This window comes from Balaenoptera borealis, assembly GCF_965194805.1.
Source record: "Balaenoptera borealis genome assembly, chromosome: 20".
Lineage (NCBI taxonomy): Eukaryota > Metazoa > Chordata > Mammalia > Artiodactyla > Balaenopteridae > Balaenoptera > Balaenoptera borealis.
This window is the reverse complement of record NC_138879.1, coordinates 11231477-11250862: the sequence shown is the minus strand read 5'-3', so window position 1 is coordinate 11250862 and position 19386 is coordinate 11231477. Positions and strand designations below refer to the sequence as shown.

Below are 19386 nucleotides of genomic sequence, written 5' to 3'. Positions count from 1 at the left end.
GGCTGACCCTGGCCGGTCTGCAGGAAGAGGCCCAGCGCGGACCCCCACGGTGGGGAGTCGGGAGGCCCACCTGGCTTACACCACCCAAGGCGTTCAAGCCCGAGTCTCCCTCGGACAAAAACAGGCCCCGGTGGACACTCATCCGTGTGGGAGGTGTCTTACCAAATGTTTGAAGGGGAAAAAAATCCCATTTTCTTAGCTTTTTTTTTTTCCTTTCTATTTTTTGATTATTTTTCTAGATGACTTCATTTCCAAGAAGGGTGTAGGGGAGAGAAGGAGGACAGAGGGAGGGAGGACAGGGGCCCTGAGGAGGGATGGAGGGGGGAGAGTGGGTGCCAGGCCCAGGGAAAAGCTGTGGGGAAAGTGGGGACCACCTTGTCCTGACCGCGGTGCTTCCAGCCCAGGCTGTGTTTCCTCCTCCTGATCCCCACGGACCTCTCGGCCAGCTCCACTCCCACAGTCCCTGGGGCAGAGTTCGGCTCTCATCCAGCCAGGATTAGCAGGAGAAGGGCTTCTAGGAGCTTCTCTCTGGGGCATGAACTCCCTGCCCCATGGACAGAGGTCTCCTTACCCCTTATACCGCTCACAACCAGCAGGACACACTTTGGCTAGCTTAATGGCAAAGAAAGCTTCTGCTCAGTGGCCACACGCCCAGGAGCAAGGCCCCAACCACACGGCCTCCACCACTGGGCACAGACCCAGCAGCCCACGCGTGATAGGGCACTGCTGCCCAGAAGCCAGGACCTTCCACCCCCACCGCTGCTAGAAAAGAGGTGCGGGGGGATCTGCTTTCTGGTGTTGGCTGCTTCTGAGTCAGTCTGTTCAGGTGAATCTTGGTTGGCGGAGCCCAGGTCACATTCCCCCACTCTAACTGCAAGGGAGCCAGAGAACACCAGCAAGGTAGCAGCCACCCCAGAACCCCTTTTAGTTCACAGAGCCCAAACTCCCAGCAGCTGCTGCAATCTGAGGGAGAAACCGTCCCAGGCCTCTCTCCCAGCCTCCAGTGGCTGCTGGCCATCTTTAGTGTTCCTTGGCTGGTGGGCACACCACTCCAGTCTCTGCCTCCAACTTCACACGGTCGTCTCTTGGGTCTAAGTCTCAAATCTCCCTCTGCTTTTCTCTTCTGACACCTGACACTGGATTTAGGACCCACTCTAATCCAGGATGATCTCATCTCAAAATCCTGAACTTGGTTACATCTGCAAAGACTCTATTCTAAGTATGGTCACGTTCTGAGGTTCTAGGATTCCATCTTTGGGCACCCAGCCATTCAACCACTCCAAGAGGCATGAGAAATGGGCACTGAGAAGGGAGCAAGGGAGAAGAGGAAGAGGTGAGGTGCAAAGGGACGTTCGGTCAGGGGAAACCAGCTGCCCCAGCCCAGCATCCATGGGGCTGTCGAATCTCCTTTTGCTACTCAAACCCCAAGTCAGCTTGTGGCTGCCCAGACAGAGCTTCCCACCACCTCCCATATCCCCATCATTGTGTTTTCCCCAAGGCCAGGCATCATGAACACCCCATCTCCTTGAGGGCTCGCAGGCCCCCCTGCGCCTCAGACCCCCAAGATCTCCAAGTCCAGGAGGCAGGAGAAGCTGCCCTGCCCCTCCTGCCCAAGGGGAAGGGTGGGTCCCACAATCCCTTCATCTTTTGACTTCCCACCTCCCAAAGCGCTTCCTTTCCTCTTCCCCAAATTCTCTGTTGGAGTTTGGGCCATTTCTTCTGATGGGGCTCATTCCCATCCTTGGCAGAAAATGCTCTCAGAGATGGAGAACCTTCAAGATGCAAGATGCATGGGTCAGAACCAGAATATAAAAACATCTGTGTGCACTCTGCAGTTTACACTGCGCTTTATCCTACACTGTCTCCTGGGATCCTTACTGCCTGTGAAGGAGATACTAATCCCATTTTACAGAAGAGGAGACTGAGGCTCTGAGAGGTTTAATGACTTGCCTGAGTTTACACAAACCTGAGACTCAAACCCGAAATGTCTAACGCCAGCTTTTAATGCTCTTCCCACCAACTCCACCACACTGGGCTCAACCCCATGAAGAATCCTGTCCATGTCACAGCTTCAATCTTCCTATGAACAGGGAATTCACCACCTAACAAAACAGCGAATTCCACTGACACTCCCAAGTATCAGGGAGTCTTCCTTCATTGAGGGAAAGCCCTTCCTTCTTCGTGTAACTCACTCCCCCACCCCCCGCCTTGGCAATGGGCAATGCCCCTGCCCCAGTCTTCTCCAGGACACATCTCTCCATTTCTTACCCCTTTCTTGAAAAGTGGGGCTCTGGCCATCCCCTCCGGGTTACCCTCCCTAGAAGGGTTTCTGGCCTCTTGATGCCCAACCTACAATGTCAAGGACACAGGTCCTTGAGGCAGCTGCGAAGGGTGACTTTGGACAGGTGTCCCCTGGCACTGTGCCCGAGTCAGGCGGAACTAAGGTGAGGACTGTGCCCGCTCTGGAGGTGACAGTCTCTCTGCCCATGACCAGAGTCTGGGGGTGAGGCCCGGCCACCTGGCCACCTTGGCCACCTCAAGCTGGGGCCACCACGGACAGTCCTGGGCAGAGGCAGTCACTGTGCCACAGCACAGTGGCAATGTCACATGTTGGAAAAGAAGAAGAAAGGCAAGCACCAGCCAGCAGAGTGGCTGAGGAACAGCTGAGCTGAGTCACACTGCAGCCAGGCGGGTGGAGGCGGCTGCAGGGGTGGGGTGGGGGCCTCCCAGGGACGGAGGAAGGAGGAGGGGACACCAGGCACCTGGCACTCTCCCCTGGGCTTCTGGAGCTGTGGAGGGTCAAGGCACCTAGCAGCAGGGTGCCCAGGGGGTCGAGCTGACCATCAGGGCTGTGCAGCCAGCTGGCCTCGGGCTCCATTCCCAGCTCAGCCACCAACTGGCCCACAGGCCTCTGCCAGCCACGTAATCTTTCTAAGCCTCAGTCTCCACCCCTGTCTAGTGGGGTAATGACTGCTTCCCCCGCTACTGGGCCGATTACTGAAGGCCACGGTGCCAAGTGCTCAGGGTGGCATCTGGCACACGAAGGGGTGCTGAGCCAGGCCCCAGTGGCTCTGCTCACCATCATTATGAATGAGGAGCCTTTAGGTTTTCCCAGAGCAGGATTCTGGGGTTTGTCCAGTGGACCTCCCCCACCCCTGCCCTAGGCCCTCCTGCTGCCCCATGGGTGCGTTTCCGAGGCTGTCGGTGGTCTTGGGCTGTTTCCTTGTCGACTTTCCCACACTTCCCCCTTCATGGGCCCCAGGTCCAGGTCCAGCAGGCTGGGCTTTGGGGCAGCCAGGTCTGTATCAGGGCAGGGCTCCCACCTCAGCCGGCATCCTGCCCCCATCACCTGCCGGGACCCACACTGCGTGGTTCCCGCTGCGGCCAGGCAGGGCTGCAAAAGCCGGCGCTGAGTCCCACTCTGCAGAGTGACCTCACCTGACACACAGCGCTACCCTAACCTCTCTAGGAGCCACAGCAGACTGTGCTGGTGTGTCGTCCCCGCCTCCCCTGCCACGCAGGAGGTCCCTCAGATGGCAGGCTGCCCCCATCCTGCCGAAGCTCAGGGTTTAGGAACTGGAAGGCATCCTGAAGACAATCCAAACCCATTCCCTCAGGCCCTGAGAGGAAAGGGACCTGCCCAAGGCCAGCCAGCCAGTGGTGACAGGGGGATCCCTGCCTCGGCCAGTGCTTCCAGGCTTCCCTTCCCCTCGGCGGTCCTGCTGGGATTTCCTTGCCCAGGAACCAGCACCACAGGCCTCACCCCAAACGGGGAGCCCATGCGATCCTAGCCCCTCCCTCCTGTGTGCTCCCCGCTCTCCCTAGGCAGGCGCCTGCCTCTCCCGCCCCCATGCTACTGCGGGAAGGGGTTCCTATGGCACCCCTTCCCCCGCACACACTTAGCTCACTGGCAGCCCATCTGCCCGGAGACAGTGAACAGCAGATGCCTCTATGTACAGCGGTGCCTGAAGCGCAGCGGCCCTGCGCCTGCCGGACGAGAGCATGCCAGCCCAGCGCAGGGCTCACGTGACACTTGGCTGGGGCAGGGGCCCCTCATCCAAGGCTGGGCCAGGAGGGGGTCAGGACACCCAGACAGCCTACCAGGGCTGGGGACCAGGGTGTCCGAGGCCGGAATCAGAGTGTCCTGGGAGGGAGTTGCTGGATGGGCAGCTCTCTAGCAGGCTGCACCCTTGGGGGACAGGCTTCTCCAGCTCCCTGACTCCCTGGGGAAGGCCTAAAGTGAGGGGATTGGTGGACTCCATGGACAGACCCCACAGGGTCAGCCACTGCACAAAGCGCGTGTGAAGGCTTGTGGAAGAGGGTTCAGAGCATCCAGCTCCTGTACAAGTGTGGGACCCTCGGCTGGGCCTCATGGGGCTCCTCACTCTCTCTTGGCCCCAGCCTCATCCCAGGCTCCCTCAGCAAGCTTCTCTCTCTCTCCTGAGTTCTTACAACCAATGGGGGTAGATGGCAGAGCAGGGTCAAGGGACCCTAGGGCTGGACCTCCTGGGAGGTGGTCACAGTTCCTGGACCCACTGACTCCTGGACTCACCTACTGTTTCCAGGATGCACGTGGCCAGTTGGCAAAGAGCCTCGTTTCCATGGTAGCAGCCTCCAGCCCTGGGTCCAGGAGGAGGGGCTGGCTGAGGACCCCGAGAGCTCGGCCTTTGTCTCTGCTCTGCCCTCCCCAGCCAAGGAACAGAGCTTTGTAGCCCGTGGGTGGCCAGCAGAGCACTGGAGGGCCAGCCCAGCCTGGGGGAGGGGAACTGCTGGGGGGTGATGCACATACTCTTCCTCAATAAAAACAGGAAAATAAATTGGCTAAGTCTGGAGCCCTATGGACTCTGGCTTGACATTAGCTAAATTTGCCTGATTCTGGAAAGAATTAGAACATTTCAACGATCTGCAAATGGGGCTGCTGGCTGCTGAGCCCTTATCTTGTTCACGGCCTCTAGCCCAGTGTCCCATGTGAGAGGTGAGGGGGAGCGAGGTGAAAGGGGTCTTAGGCTGGTGTGAGCCAGCCTGCCTGGGGCAGAGGGATGGACAGCTTGGCCTCTGAGGACCCCGTTAACTGAGACGGCAGAAGCCATGACAAACAAAGCTCACTTCCAAGCCCTGCAGCCTCCCTTTCTCCCCCACCTTCACCCTTTGTTTTCCTCCCCTCCTCCCAGCGCCCCCGCGGTGCAGGCAAGCACACGCACACACACGCACGCCCCCAGGCCGCCTCTGCTCCCCTCACATCTTGCGTTTGTTTTCCTTCAGCAGGGCTCGAATGGGGACACGCTGCACTCTCACAATTGGCAGCTCCCTCCGATCCCCCCCCCCCCCCCACGGAGGTGCCATATGTCAGTGTCATGAATAAGCATGAGGCGCTGTAGCTGGGGGGCTGGGAAGTGGCAGCTGCCAATCACCTGCCGAGCAGACATGGGGTGGGGGCTACCACAGGGTGGGGTGGGGGTGGGGTCACCACTACCAGAGGGGCGGGCCAGGTGGGGGGATGGTGTGGGCAGAGGCATGGGAAGAGGGTGGGATCAGAGCATGGTCACTGGTCCTCACCAGAGGGACCCACCTCCAAGTGACCAGTGTGCTTTCCTGAAAACAAGCAAAACCCAAATGGCATGGTGTGACCGTGTGGGGTAGCCAGAGTCCCTGAACCCTGCCCCTCAGCTTCGTGTCTGCCTGTGGGCCCGCTGGCCAGCCCACACCACCCCCTCCAGGATGCCCTTCTCCTCCCAGGCTGCATGCCTCATCCTGTGCCTCTCCCCGCACGTGCTCCATCTGAGCCTCCCACTAGTGAGCTGGGGACCAAGGCTTCACCTGCAGGGAGGAGGAGGGGGATGCAAATTCAGCCAGCACCTGTGCTGGGCCAGGCATATCTACACAGGGCCCCATTCGCTCTCACAACACTCCTGGGAACTGGGGGCTTTTAGCCCCATTTTACAGGTGAGGAAACAGGTTTAGAAAAGTTTGAAGAAACTGTCTCCAAGTCCTATGGCTCAGAGTCGGGTAGCTGGATTGTGCTCAGGTCTACCAGTTGATTGCCAAAGGCTCCGAGCACTGGGACCGGGGTACTGTTCTGTGTCTGCACTGTCCTGGGTGCCCTCCACCTGACTGCCACCCGGGACCTGGCCACTCCTCCTTCACCTCCCTGCCCTGCCCTCACCCCTTTAGAGTTTACCCTTCCCTGAGGATACTCTTATCCATATTGGATCCTGTGGAGACCACGCAAGTCATGGACACCTGTCTGCACATTTGTCCTTCCCCAGCACTGTCCCACCCCCTGACCAGCAGTGACCAGTTCAGGCCTGACCCAGCAGGTGGCTGTGGAATGAATGAAAGAATGGACAGAGTCAGGCTGCAAGGCAAGAGCCATGTGCTGAGCACCCCAGTGTGACTGCAGAAGTGTGTCCCAGGGAGATGGAGGCCAGGCCCCGCCTACCCCACACCCTAGGCCTTTTTCCTCATTCCCAGCCCTGCCGGAGGCTGAGGCAGGCGATTGCGTGGATTGGATTAACCACTCCGGGTTAATTGGCTGCCCCTCACCACCAGCATGACAGATCCCGCTTGACATTTCTCTAGGTAGTTAATTGACACCCAAGTAATTTGTCACAGAGACCTCGTTATATGCCAACTGGGTCCCCTAAGCCGTCAGCATCTGTGCCCCAGAAATAAGATTGGCAAGTTAATAATGGAGCCTTAATCATGCCATTCCCTGCTGGTATGGGAAGAGAATTGCCCGGAGACAAGATGGGGCACTGCTGGGAAGAGACGGTGCTTTCTTAGGGCCTTGGGAACAGAGCATCCTCAGAGAGCCTGGGGTCCCCTCCCCTCAGTTTCCCCAACCAGGTGTGCCTTCTTCTGGTGACAGTGCTCTGCCCACTGAGGAACGCCCCTCCATGAGATGCGCTGTGGCTGACTCCACTCCCCGGCTCCAGGCACACATGGTCCCCCCTCCCCTCCAGCCACAGTGATAACATTAAGCAGTGATAACAGTCCATCCAGAACCCAGGGCCTGGGGCTTTGGATGGAGCCTTTAGGATAGAGGCTGCACTTTGCCTGGGAACACCACAGGGGAGAAAGTAAGCTGGGGCTGCTGCCAGCCATCCAGCACCCAGAGGGGAGGCCCCCTGGGAACGGCACAGAGGGAGAGGGCAGACGTATGTTGCAGCCAGGCCACTCACAGCCAGCTCTGCCCTGGAGTGAACTAACAAGCCCCTATTATTTGCTTAAGGTGGTTTAAGTTTGCTTCTGTCACATGTAATCTGGAGAGTTCTCAGCTCAAGCACCTACAGGATCTTACTTCAGGATTCAAGCCTGTCTGCAGAGCCCATGTGGGGTCTGCTTACAAGAGCGAGAAGGAGCCCTGAGCAGGAAGACAGCCTAGTGCAGAAAGGTGAGGCCTGGACAGAGGGGATCTGGGTGGAAGAGGAGGAAAGCTAGAGCCGAGGCCACCCAGCATCTGGGGCTGGCACCCGAGGCCAACATGACGGCGTTGAGTTCAGCACCGTGGACAGCGGTGGCCTTGCCCCACACAGCGCTGCAGGCCCAGAGGAGGGAACAGATTTCCCACCCACCTGGGAGAGACAGGACAATGTGGCCCATCTTGAGGTTACTGACAGACTCCTGAAAGACGTCGTGGTGTCCCTGTGCCTTAGAAACAAGGACTCTTCTGGGTACTTAAAAAAGCCCCTTTCCAAGGTCTCCCCAGTTTCTACGGTGGGGCTAGGGTGGGGTTGTAGTTCTCAAGAAGACACTAGATGACGCATACCATTATAACAAGGAGCCGGAGCAAACTGAGGGTGGAGAGAGGTCCCTGGTGATGGATGTGAATCAGGTATACAAGGCAACCAGGACAGGTGGGTATGGGAGGAGTGGCTCTGTATTAGTTATGTTTTGCTGCATAAAAATATTATTCCAGAACAAAGGTCTATTATCTCACAGTTTCTGAGGGATAGGAACCTGGAAGCAGACTGGCTAGCTGGTTCTGTCCCAGAGTCTCTCATGAGGTTGCAGTCAGATGACAGCCAGGGCTGGGGGCATCTGAAGGCTTGAGCAGGGCTGGAGGGTGCACTTCCAAGATGGCTCCCTCACATGGTGACTGGCAGGTGGGCTCAGTTCTCTGCCACGTGGACTTCACAGAGCAGTTTACAACACAGCAGCTGACTTCTCTCAAAGTGAATGATGAGGGGGGAGAGAGAGGGAGGGGGCACCATCAAGACAAAAGTCCCAATGTATTTTAGGCCTAGTATCAGAAATGACACACCCTCACTTATGCACCTCCATTGGTCATACAGACGGACCTGGTTCAGTGTGGCCACAGGGCTACACCAGCCCCAGGAGGCCATCTTGGAAGCTGGCTACCACAGGCTCTGAGAAAAAAATAAATTCAAGATGGCCTGATGCTTTGAATGTATCAAAAAGAGATTTATATTTCATTGCAGGGTTTGGGAATAAGTAATGGATACACAGAAAATAAACCAAATCCAAAACATGAGGCAATTATCACGTGCAGGAAAAACAAGAGGTTGTACAAAAAAGGAGATGTAATTACATTACATTACTCAGCTATGAACAGTATGTGCAAAGAAAGAATAACACAGACATTGAATTCTGATTCAATGAAAATGAGAAGATGGGTGGAAGGAAAGTGTATGAGAGGCTACGTGAGAAGGAACAAACTCTCAACCTCCATGGCAGAAAGTCAATGGATAATTTCTAAATCTAAAAAAAAACAGAAAAAGAAAAAAAAGAAAGGCAGCATTAGCATGTTATTTAGAAGTAAATATGAAAAACCCCCACACCAAAGAAAACTAAAATAACAAAATTTTGCCTCTGAGCAGGGGAAGTCAGGAGAGGAGAGGGGTGGGTGAATAAGGAGCTACTGGGTTTTCGTTACAAGTCTTATAGAACTATTTGACTATTTAAACTATGTACGTTTATAACCTTGATCAAAAAAAAAAAAAACACCACCAAAACACCAGTGCAATTTGAGTAACTAAAAGACAAAACTACTCCGGCCTGCTCTCTGTCAGGCCCCTGCAGCCCCAAGGAAGGGCCTAGGGAGCCGTCTCTTCTTCCAGGGCAGGACCCCCAGTGTGCTGGAGTCGGGTCTGGATCCTTCCTCCCCTGCCCCGCGACGGGCCTCCAGCGGTCTCCCCCAGTCTCTCTCTTTCTCTCTGAGTCGCTCCAGGTCGGCTTGCCTATCTGTCTTGGGACCGCATCCTTCTTCCATTAGCCCACCTCCCGCCTTCTGCGCCCTGTTCCCAGGTCTTCTCCCGGTTGGGTGGAGAGCAACCAGACCGGGGAGGACCCAGCCCTGTCCACAAGCAACAGCTGTGCCCTGGCCCCTCTGGCCTGCACTCCCTACCCCGCCTCCAGTACCGCCCATCGTGGCAGGAAACGGAGAAGTTGCTCCTGCTTCCCAGGGAGGTGAATTGGGGATAGCGGGCCATGCTCCATCATTTCCCTGACACCTCTCCTAATTACCCAGTGTGTTATTCATTTGGATGTCAGAGCTGCCGCGTGCCTGTGCCTTTAATTAATAATTTGGTAAAACTCCACTCAGGCCTGGCCAGGGCAGTGCAACAGGGACTGCTGGGGCTGGGCCAAACCTGCGGTGGGTGGGCCAGGCCAATGAGGACCCCCCCACCTCCAGCAAATGCAGAGGCCTTGGGTGGGAACCTGGGCCCTGCTTCCTTGCCCCAGCTGTTCACGCCAGGCCACAGAGCCCCAGGTGAAGCCCCTTTAGGGACCCTTCCAGGAGGAGGCAGGAATGTAGACCCTGAGGGGTGTGTGTGCACCAGTGACTGGGGCCTAAGTGGGGGGATTTGCTCCCCTGGAGCCCAGGCTGGCCCTTGAGCCTTGGAAAGTTGAGACCCCAGGAGCCTAGGAGGGGAGGGGAGGTGTGGTCAAAGGGGCCAAGAAGCCTGGCTCAGACCCAAGCTCAAACAGGCCAATGCCTGTGATCAGAAAGTAGGGGGGCAAGGGAGGTATCCTTGGGACAGCTAGGAACATGGCTGGGCCTCCTCCTTGACCTGATCATAAAGGACTCCCAGCCCTGGGTGTCCTCCATTCCTGACTCCTCCAGGTGAGGGGAGCGTGGGCAGACTGGGGTCCTGGAGGCAGGTGTCCTGAGGGGCCTGGGTGTGACCTGCAATGGTCAGGCCAGCCCACCACCTCGTGGGAGCCTCTCAGGCTCAGCCCCTGGGGACGCAGGGAAGGGGCACAGAGGCTGCCAGGCTAACAGAAAAATCTATTTGGATCCAACTTGAATTATTGAGTGTTTCGAGATTTATTCTTGGTTCTGGGGTGGGCTGTGATCTGCGAAGATGGATATCATCTCGGCCCTATTTTTAAGGTTCTGTGAGAAGAAGGCCAGACACCACTGCACTTAGGGCTCCTGTGTAGCCTTCTGCAGGGTAGAGCCTCTGGGGGTGGGGGATAGAGGTGGGCAGGACATGCCACCCCCAAGCCCCCTCCCCATTCCCAGTCCCACTGCTTTCCCGCTCTCCCATGAATGACCCCAGCCAGTAGGTCCCCAGGCACCACCTCAGCCCCTTCTAGTTGCTTCTGCACTCCCACAGCCTCCCCAACCCCTCCACATGAACTCTCAGCATGGTCCATCCCTCCAAGATGCTCAGGGCTATAGCCACACCCACCACCCTGGGGTGAGCCAGGGGTCCCAGCAAGCTGCTGACATGCTCTACCTCTTCATCTTATCTCTGATACGGCCTTGGTGTAGCCAGTAGACAGGGCCAAGGGGCCAATGGCACCACGCACTGCTGCAGATTCTCTTCCATCAGGCTGTAGCTGAAACTCTCGTCCCTTTAAGGTTCAGACACCCCCACCTCTGCCCACAAGCCTTCCATGCCAGGCTTAACCCCCCCCACTCAGCCCACCCAGGGTTATACAATGTCTCTGCTATCCTCCAACTGGTTCTCCTGGAACCCTACTCCCCCCCTGAGGTCAGGCCCAGGATTTATTGGGGCCATAATTAGTTTCTGATGGGGTGGGATTTACACCCTTTGGGGCTTGTGGGAAGAGCTGGAAACTCTTGAAAGCAGAGGTAGGTTGAGTCTTGACCCTCTGAATCTTGCAGGGGACTCTGCCCTCCCACTCCCCACTCAAGCCAGGGGCACTAACAGTGGCATCTTGGGGGTGGGGAGAGGGCTCCTTAGAAAAACCACTCACAGCCAGACTAACCCACTAAAGTCAATAAGCAAAGTAGAGACACTACTACCAACTTTATAGAAATAGAAAGAAAATATCACAAACAATTGTAGGCCAACACATTAGATAATCTGGTTGAAATGGACAAATTCCTAGAAACACACAAACTTCCAACTGATTGAAGAAATAGAAAATCTTCATAGACCTATAACAAATAAAGAGAGTGAATCAGTAATCAAAACCCCTCCCAACAAAGATAAGCACAGAGCCAGCTGGCTTCACAGGTGATTTTACCAAAGGTTTAACAAGAATCAACACCAATCCTTCTCAGAGGGAACACTTCCTAACTATTCTATGAAGCCAGTACTACCCTCATATCAAAGCCAGACAAAGACATCACAAGAAAAGTACAGACCAGTATACCTTATGAATATAGATGTAAAAATCCTCAACAAAATACTAGCAAATCAAATTCAGCAGCTTAGTAAAAGGATTATATACCATGACCGAGAAGGATTTATTCCATAAATTCAAGAGTGGTTCAAAATATGAAAGTCAATCAATATAACACACCACATTAACAGAATGAAGGAAAATGATCATTTCAATAGGTGCAGAAAAAGCATTTGATAAATCCAACACCCTTTCATGATAAAAACACAGAGAAACTAGGAATAGAAGGATCTTCCTCAACCTGATCAAGGGCATCTATGGAAAACCCACAGCTAACGTCATACCCTGGTGAAGCTTTCCCCCTAAGATCAGGCACCAGACAAGGACGTCTACTCTCCCTACTTCCATTCAACATTGCACTGGAGGTTCCAGCCAGGACAACCAGGCAAGAACAAGATATAAAAGGTATTCAGATTGGAAAGGAAGAAATAAAACTATATTCACATAAGACATGATCTGATATATAAAACCCTTAAAGAACACACACACACACACACACACTATTAGAGCTAATAAATGAATACAGCAAAGTTGCCAGATATAAGATACAAAAATCAATTGTATTTTTATACACTAGCAATGAACAATCCAAAAATAAAACGAATAAAACAATTCCATTTACAATAGCATCAAACAGAATAAAATACTCAGTAATAAATTTTACCAAAGGAAGTACAGGGCGTGTACAATGAAAATTACAAAACATCGTTGAAAGAAATTAGAGCCCTGGTCCGGGATGATCCCACATGCCACGGAGCAACTAAGCCTGTGCACCACAACTACTAAGCCTGTGCTCCAGAGCCCATGAGCCACAACTACTGAGCCTGCGTGCCACAACTACTGAAGCCTGCGCGCCTAGAGCCTGTGCTCTGCAACAAGAGAAGCCACCGCAATGAGAAGCCCACGCACTGCAACGAAGAGTAGCCCCCGCTCGCTGCAACTAGAGAGAAGCCCGCACGCAGCAACGAAGACCCAAAGCAGCCAAAAATAAATAAATAAAATGAATTTAAAAAAATAACTTATTAAAGAAAAAAAAGACAGCAATGCTCTACAAATTGATCAGTGCAATCACTATCAAAATTCCAACTGCCTTTTTTGGGGGCAGAAATGGACAAGCTGGTTCTAAAATTCATATGGAATTGCAAGAGACCCAAATATCCATATACAAAAATTACCTCAAAATGCATCAAAGATCTAAATGTAAGAGCTGAAACTATTAAACTCTTAGAAGAAAACATAGGAGGAAATCTTTGTGACATGAGATTCGGCAATGGTTTCTTCGTTATGACACCAAAAGCACAGGCAACAAGTGAAAAACAGATAAACTGGATTTCATCAAATTTTAAAACTTTCATTCAAAGGACGTTATCAAGAAAATGAAAAGACAACCCACAAAATGGGAGAACCTATTTGTAAATTATATAACTGAAATGGGTCTGGTACCCAGGACATATAAAGAACTCGTACAGCTCAATGACAGAAAGACAAACAACCCAATTTTAAAAACAGCAAAGAATTTGAGTGGACATTTCTCCCAGGAAGACATACAAATAGCCAATACGCACATGAAAAGGGGCTCAAGATCATTAGCCATTAGGGGAATACAAATCAAAACCACAATGAGATACCATTTCACATACACTAGCATAGCCAGAATCAAAAAGACAGATAATCACAAGTGTTGGTGAGGATGTGGAGAACTTAGAACCCTGTGTTGCTGGTGGGGTTGTAAAAAGGTGCAGCCACCGCGGAAAACAGTAGGAAAATAATATGGCTATTCCTCAAAAAGTTAAACAGAGAGTTATCATGAAATTCCACTCCCAAGAGAACTAAAAACGTAAGTTCACACAAAAACTTGTACGTCGATTCGCATAGCAGCATTATTCATCATAGCCCCAAATAACCCAAATATTCATCAGTAGATGAATGGATAAACAAAATGTGGCCTATCCATACAACAGAATATTATTTGGCCATAAAAAAAAGTACTGATCCATGTTACAACACAGATGAACCTTGAAAACATCATGCTAAGGAGAGACGCCAGACATAAAGGTCACATACTTTGTGTGACTCCATTCCTATGAGGTACCCAGAATCGGCAAGTCCACAGAAACAGGAAGCCCATCAGTGGTTGCCAGGGGCTGGGGTGGGGGGGAGGGGGGGAGGAGAGTGACTGCTAATGGATACGGGATGAAAAAGTTCTGGAACTAGATAGTGGTGTGCCTGCACAAGATTCTGAATATACTAAAAGCCAATTAACAGTACACTTAAAGATGTTAAAATGGTGACTTGTTACATGACTTTAACCTTGAAACAAACAAAAACCACTCAGGTTTTCAGTTGTCTGCAAACTGATCTTAGGCTCTGTCTGCTTCTCACTGAAGTGGAGGGGACAGGGTCCCCACAGCAGCCCATGCCTCAGCCCAGGGGGCCCACTTGACTCCTCTGGTCAGTGAGGAAGCAGTGGCTTTAAGCAGAGCCCCAGTCCCACCCCAGTAGGAGGTCTCGGCCATCTCTGTGCCTGTCTTAGAGATGGGTCCCCAGGGGATGCTGCTGCAGACATCACCCTGAGCCTCCCGGCACCATGGGAAGCTCTCCTATTGGCATGTGCGTGGGGCAGGCGTTGAAGGGGAAGGTGCAGTTGGGCCCAGGGAGTCACGGTCCTTCCTGACCAGCCCTTGCAGGACCTGCATTCCTGCGGCTTGGGGTGGTGGGAGGAGCTCGGTAGGAAATGAGGACCTTTACTTCCTGTTTCTCCCTTCCCATTGGTGCAGTTAGCACAGCCTTGCAGACTGATGACCATCAACCTTGGCCCCTGTGGGCCCCACTTCTCCAAACCTTGTCACTTTCTTTGCAAGGACTGACTGCGTGCCAGGCTCTGTGCCACGGCCACTCCACACAGGGCTGCAGCTGTCCGGGGAGGCAGCACAGGTATGATCCCCATTACAGGCCCGAAGCTTTGCCCAAGGCCAGTCAGTACAAAGCCGTCAGGCCCAGCCAGCTCTGCCTGGCTTCCATCCTGCACTCCTAAGTCCCCCCCACCCCCTGGTCCTGATGAACTCTGGGCAGGGAGAGACCTGGAAGAAGTTAGGAGGGCAGTGGTTGTGGAGCGCCAGGCAGGGCCTGCATGGGTGGCAGGCTGGGACTGAGTCTCCTGAGGGCCACCCTGGCACAGAGTCCTGGGCACCAGACTCGGGGCACATCTGGGGTGGCTCAGCACCCTTGCACTCAGCAGGGGTGTGAATGAGGCAGCAGCTGCCTGGGGCCCCAGGCAAGTGCCACTGTTTCCCTTGTCCTTGGACAGCCCCCAGGACTATGGCTGTGCTTAGTCCAGCTGTGACCCCCCAGTGGAACCCTGCCCAGGCCTGTTTGTGCCCAGTGACCATCAGGGATTTTAGGGAGATGGTTTCGCCATGGCCCCGTGCTCCTGCACGCCTCAGACGGGACTCCACGCTGTCCCTGCCTCTGACCACTAATGTCTCAGTGTGGAGCCCAGCTGGTGCTGGACGCCCCCCATCCTTCATTAACTGGGAAGTGACTGTGCCACCGCCGGCAGGGACTCCACGTGGGTCCTCACACTCACTCCCCCAACTGGACTAAGCAGGTGCTTGTATCCCCGCGAGAAAACAGGTTCCGAGAGGGAGGACCGGTCCCTCTCCGAGCACCATCAGACGCCGCATTCCACCTTCTCTCCCAGGACACAGACCCGGGCCTCAGTCCAGAGGCAGGGAGAGCTGGGGCACTGCCGGCACAGGGGAGCCAAAAGCCGCAGGCACTGAGGTGCAGCTTCTAAAGCCACAGGCACAGCATCCCAGAGCCCGGGGTGAGTGGGCAGAAGGCCCAGGGCCTGCTAGGGAGGGTGGGGTGAGCTGGGGTTCCCTGTGTACCACCGGCTGTGAAGAGCAGGGGTTTTTCTCAGTCTCAGGATTGGGTGGACAGTAGAAGCTGAGGTGAGAAAAAAGATGTGCCAGCGAGGACATCTGGGGAGGACCACATATCAGAACCTGGGATAGGCCTTCCTGCCTGAAGGAGTCCCCTTGAAGGTACCTGTGGAACATGCCGGAAGCTGCTGAGCCCAGTGGGCCATCCAGTGGAGCCCATAAGCATGTGGGTGGCACCCAGCAGCCCACCTGGCCCCAGTAGGCCCTCTGTACCCCGAAGCCCCCTGCCCTGGAATGGCTCCGCTTCCTATTGCAATGTCCTGACTAGGGGCTACTACCACCATGTGGGGCAGCCCCTGGCCCCGCCTTACAAAGGGTTTTGGGAGCACGGGTTAAGCGGGAGGGGAAGGCGGACAGCTGACCCCAAATAGCTGGCTGCCTTGCTTACTTGTCCCCTTTGCTTCTTCCAGGAGCCCAGGCTCTGGAGGAGAGCTCCCTTCTCATTCTGAATGAAAGGAGAGAAACCAGAGCGGGGCGTGGAAGGAGCGCTGCGACCCGGGGCCTCCCTGGGCTTCCATCCCAGGCTGTCAAACCATGACAGGCAGCTCCTTCCTGAGAGGCAGGATAAACGGCAAGAAAAGCCTCCGAGGATTCTTCACACCACTCAGCAAAGATCCCAGAGTCCTTAGGGAACCTGGGGGTGAGCTGGGAGGAGGTGGAGGACTGGGGCTGCTTGGGAGGCACCCAGGGGCTGTGGGTGGGGCCGTGCGCCTCCCTGGGACTCTAGCTCACACCAAGGGGACTGGCCAGGCAGGGGGCCAGAGTCAGGGCTGCCCTCCCACAGCGGAGACGCGTTTTGAGGCTCGGCCTCTGGGTGAAGAGACTGGCGGGGGGGAGTGCGTCGGGTTGACAGGAACAGGGGAGAGCCATTGGCACTTGAACACAGTGGGCTGCCCGTCCTCAGGGCCCGTGGCCAGGACAGCAGACCCCAACACCCATCTCCTCGGGTATGGGTGCCGGCCCTCTGTCTGGCACCCCACCCCTGCAGCCCAGACTGCCCCTGTATGTCCCCCCACCCTCAGCCTTTTCCAGGCTCAGACGCTGCTCTTCTCCCCTCCTCCTGGCCCTGCACGTCCCAGCAGCAGGCAGGCTGGAGACCGGCTGGGCAGCCAGGGGCCAAGCCTGACAGCAGCCACCCCAGTCTGGACCCTCCGCGGCCAGGGCAGAAGCGGCTCAGTGTAGCTGGTCGGCAGGGAGGGACGTGCTGGTTTATAAACGAACACAAAGTGAAAGCAGCACACGTACGCAGAGGAGCAGATAGGCAAGGAGAAGGTGTGCACGTATGTGCAGTCTGGCGGCTGTAAGCCCACCTGGGCGCTTTCAGAACAAAACAAAAAAACACCAGAAAATCCCCTATGAACTCTGAATCCCTTCCTGTGCTCCTGAGAAATTAACGTCATGTGCTCTCTGGGCCTGGCGCTCTGCCGTGTGAGCTCTGTCTTCCACTGAGCTCTCTCCAGGCTCCCGGGCGAGCAGGGCTGTGCCTTCTGCGTCCCCATGTCCTCGGGCCAGGGTGCCCCAGCTGACGTGGCGGCCGCTCCCCCAGTCCCTACAGACGAGCTGGAGCAGGGCCACAGGCGGCCCAAGAGTCTTCCTGGCATCCAGCTCGGTGCCAGCCCCAGCCCTTGCCCTACGGCCCCTGGGCTCCTGGGCCTGGGGCTTTCCGGTGTGTCCTGGGGTTTCTGTTGTGGGCTTCGCAGAGCCTGTCCTTACCTGCGGGCTCTTCTGAGACTCCCTGGGGGCACGCCTTTGGCCTCTGTGCCTTCTTGCTCCTGGTAATGACATCAAGAAAGGACAGCATCAAACGTCAGAGCCCCCCCCTCGATCCCCAGGTGGTCCCTGGAAGCTGCGCCGACCTGGATCCTCAGGGGTGCAAGAGCCCAGGCCAGAGGGCAAGGCAGATCCCGACGGCCAGCCCCCACCCCTGGGAGAGTTCAGGGGCCCCAGCCACACCTTCGCACAGTTCTCAAAGCAGCTTAGCCAGGCCCAGGCCAGCACGGGCCTGGAGGAGAAGGGAGCACAAAGGAAACGCCGTGCTTGCAAGGACTCCGGGTGGGAGAGGATGGGCCTGATGTCCAAGCTGCCAACGGAAACCTCGCTGTCTCAGTCTCTTCATCGGCAAAGTGATCACAGTGGCTGTCTCACGGTAAGTGCCGTCAGGATTAAGTAACCAGCCACTGCTGGCTGTGACTGTACCACAGCACAGTGGGATGAGAATCACTGTGCACACCACACAGGTGAGGAAACAGGCTTGAGAGCGTAAACGACACAGCAGGTGCACAGCCAGGACATGAACCGGGACCATCTGACTCCCTCACCCTTTCTGTGGAGACCACAACACCCCAGTGCCTCACAGATAAATGGACCAAGGTAAGCAGGGGGTGCCCTGGTGGGAGGTGAGCTTTGGGCTTTGGGGGTTGCTGGGCAGCTCCCACTGAACATGGAGTCCACACTGGCCCCCAGCATTCTGCTGGCTCTTCTCCTGTCCCCTCAGGAACCCTGCGCCCCCTGCCTGGCCCTGCCTGTCTGGCCTGAGCCACAGCGCCACCGCCGAGAGAGGCCCAGCCACCAGAAGTGGCCCCACAGGGGCAGGACCCAGCCACCCCAGCACTCACCTTTCCGGCTGCAAGGCAGGGGCCCCTTGGACTCCCAGGGTCCTGCGAATGTAGTCTCGGGAGCGGATGTCAGCCTGAGGAAAGGGAGGGCTCGAGTGAGAGGGGATGGCTGGGGTCCCAAGCTGGCCTCTGGACCAGTCCCCACCCGACAGGGTGGCCCCTCCTGGAAAAGCCCACGGAGGCCCAGCCTTAGGGACAAGAAGCAGCCCCATCATGCGTGGGTGCCAGGATGTCAGGCCCTCTGGTCGAGGTGCTTGACAGCATGTCCCCGAAGGGCCTGAGGAAATGGGCTGGGTGCCTCACTCCTGTTTCAGTCGGCTTTCAGTGGGTTTATAGCTTGTGCTTCCCTGTAGGTTTTGCTTGCGCCAACAGTTTCTCTGCTAAAGCCCTCTTCTCTGAAGGCTGTCCTCAGCCCAGCTTGTCTGTCCTCACTTTTGGTTCATCTGGCTCCCTGGCTAGTGTCAGCTGCAACCTCTGTCCCTGGAGAAGTGTCTGGAAAGTTCTGCAGAGTCACCGGAATGAAAGGGGGCTTGTGGGCCACAGGCTGGGATCCGGGCACACCCTGGGGAGAGGGGAACAGGCCTGAGTGGGGCCGCCAGGACCTTGCGGCTCAGGTTCTCCCACAGGCTCTCCCCGTTCCAGGGGGCCTGGCCTCAGGGAGGCCCCTGATCCCGGCTCAGATGGCTCAGCCCCGCTTTGGGCTGTGTGACTACAGGACACAACAGCTAATCCCCCCCAACTGTTTCTACTTCAGAGTGAACGGGCAAGCGGGCAGGGTGGGCGGCAGGGTGCTCCGGGAGAAAGGCCCCGGAGACGCAAGGCAGCACCTCCCGCCTTCCCCTGCAGCAACCTGTCCCGGCCTGGCCCAGAAGCTGGGGGCAGCGGGCCTGTGACCAATGGAGCGGGCCCTAAGCCGCTCTCTCAGCTTCTCCTCAGAGCTTACAGAAGTAGTCAGGAGGGCAAAGTGTACACAGGTGAGTGGGCCAAGGAAGAAGATGGACCAAGAGATAACCAGTGCCACTGGACAGGGCCACACCCCGTTCCTGGAAGCGATGGGGCTGGTGGACTCCTGGGTGCAGACGTCTGGCTTTTCTCTAGGGCAGACACACGGTCCTTGCCCACCTTTGAGGGACTCACGGCACTTTATAGGGCATCCCCCCACCTGCAAGGACACAGCTATCATCCACTCTGGGGCAAAGCGAGAC

General features: G+C 55.7%; 1 protein-coding gene across 4 annotated transcripts in view; it reads right to left on the bottom strand.

The window, feature by feature from the left end:
* The window catches only part of RPTOR (regulatory associated protein of MTOR complex 1), a 451485-nt gene that overhangs the window by 417427 nt on the left and 14672 nt on the right, over positions 1-19386 (bottom strand). For 3 of the 4 annotated variants that reach the window (XM_082372791.1, XM_082372792.1, XM_082372793.1), the window contains exons 8-9: positions 18182-18255; positions 17280-17338 (exon numbers count right to left, since the gene is read on the bottom strand). In XM_082372791.1, the coding sequence (XP_082228917.1) occupies positions 17280-17338; positions 18182-18255 (133 nt within the window). Of the gene's footprint in view, positions 1-7861; positions 8722-17279; positions 17339-18181; positions 18256-19386 lie in introns of those variants that run through there. The other variant, XM_082372797.1, reaches the window with a different exon arrangement.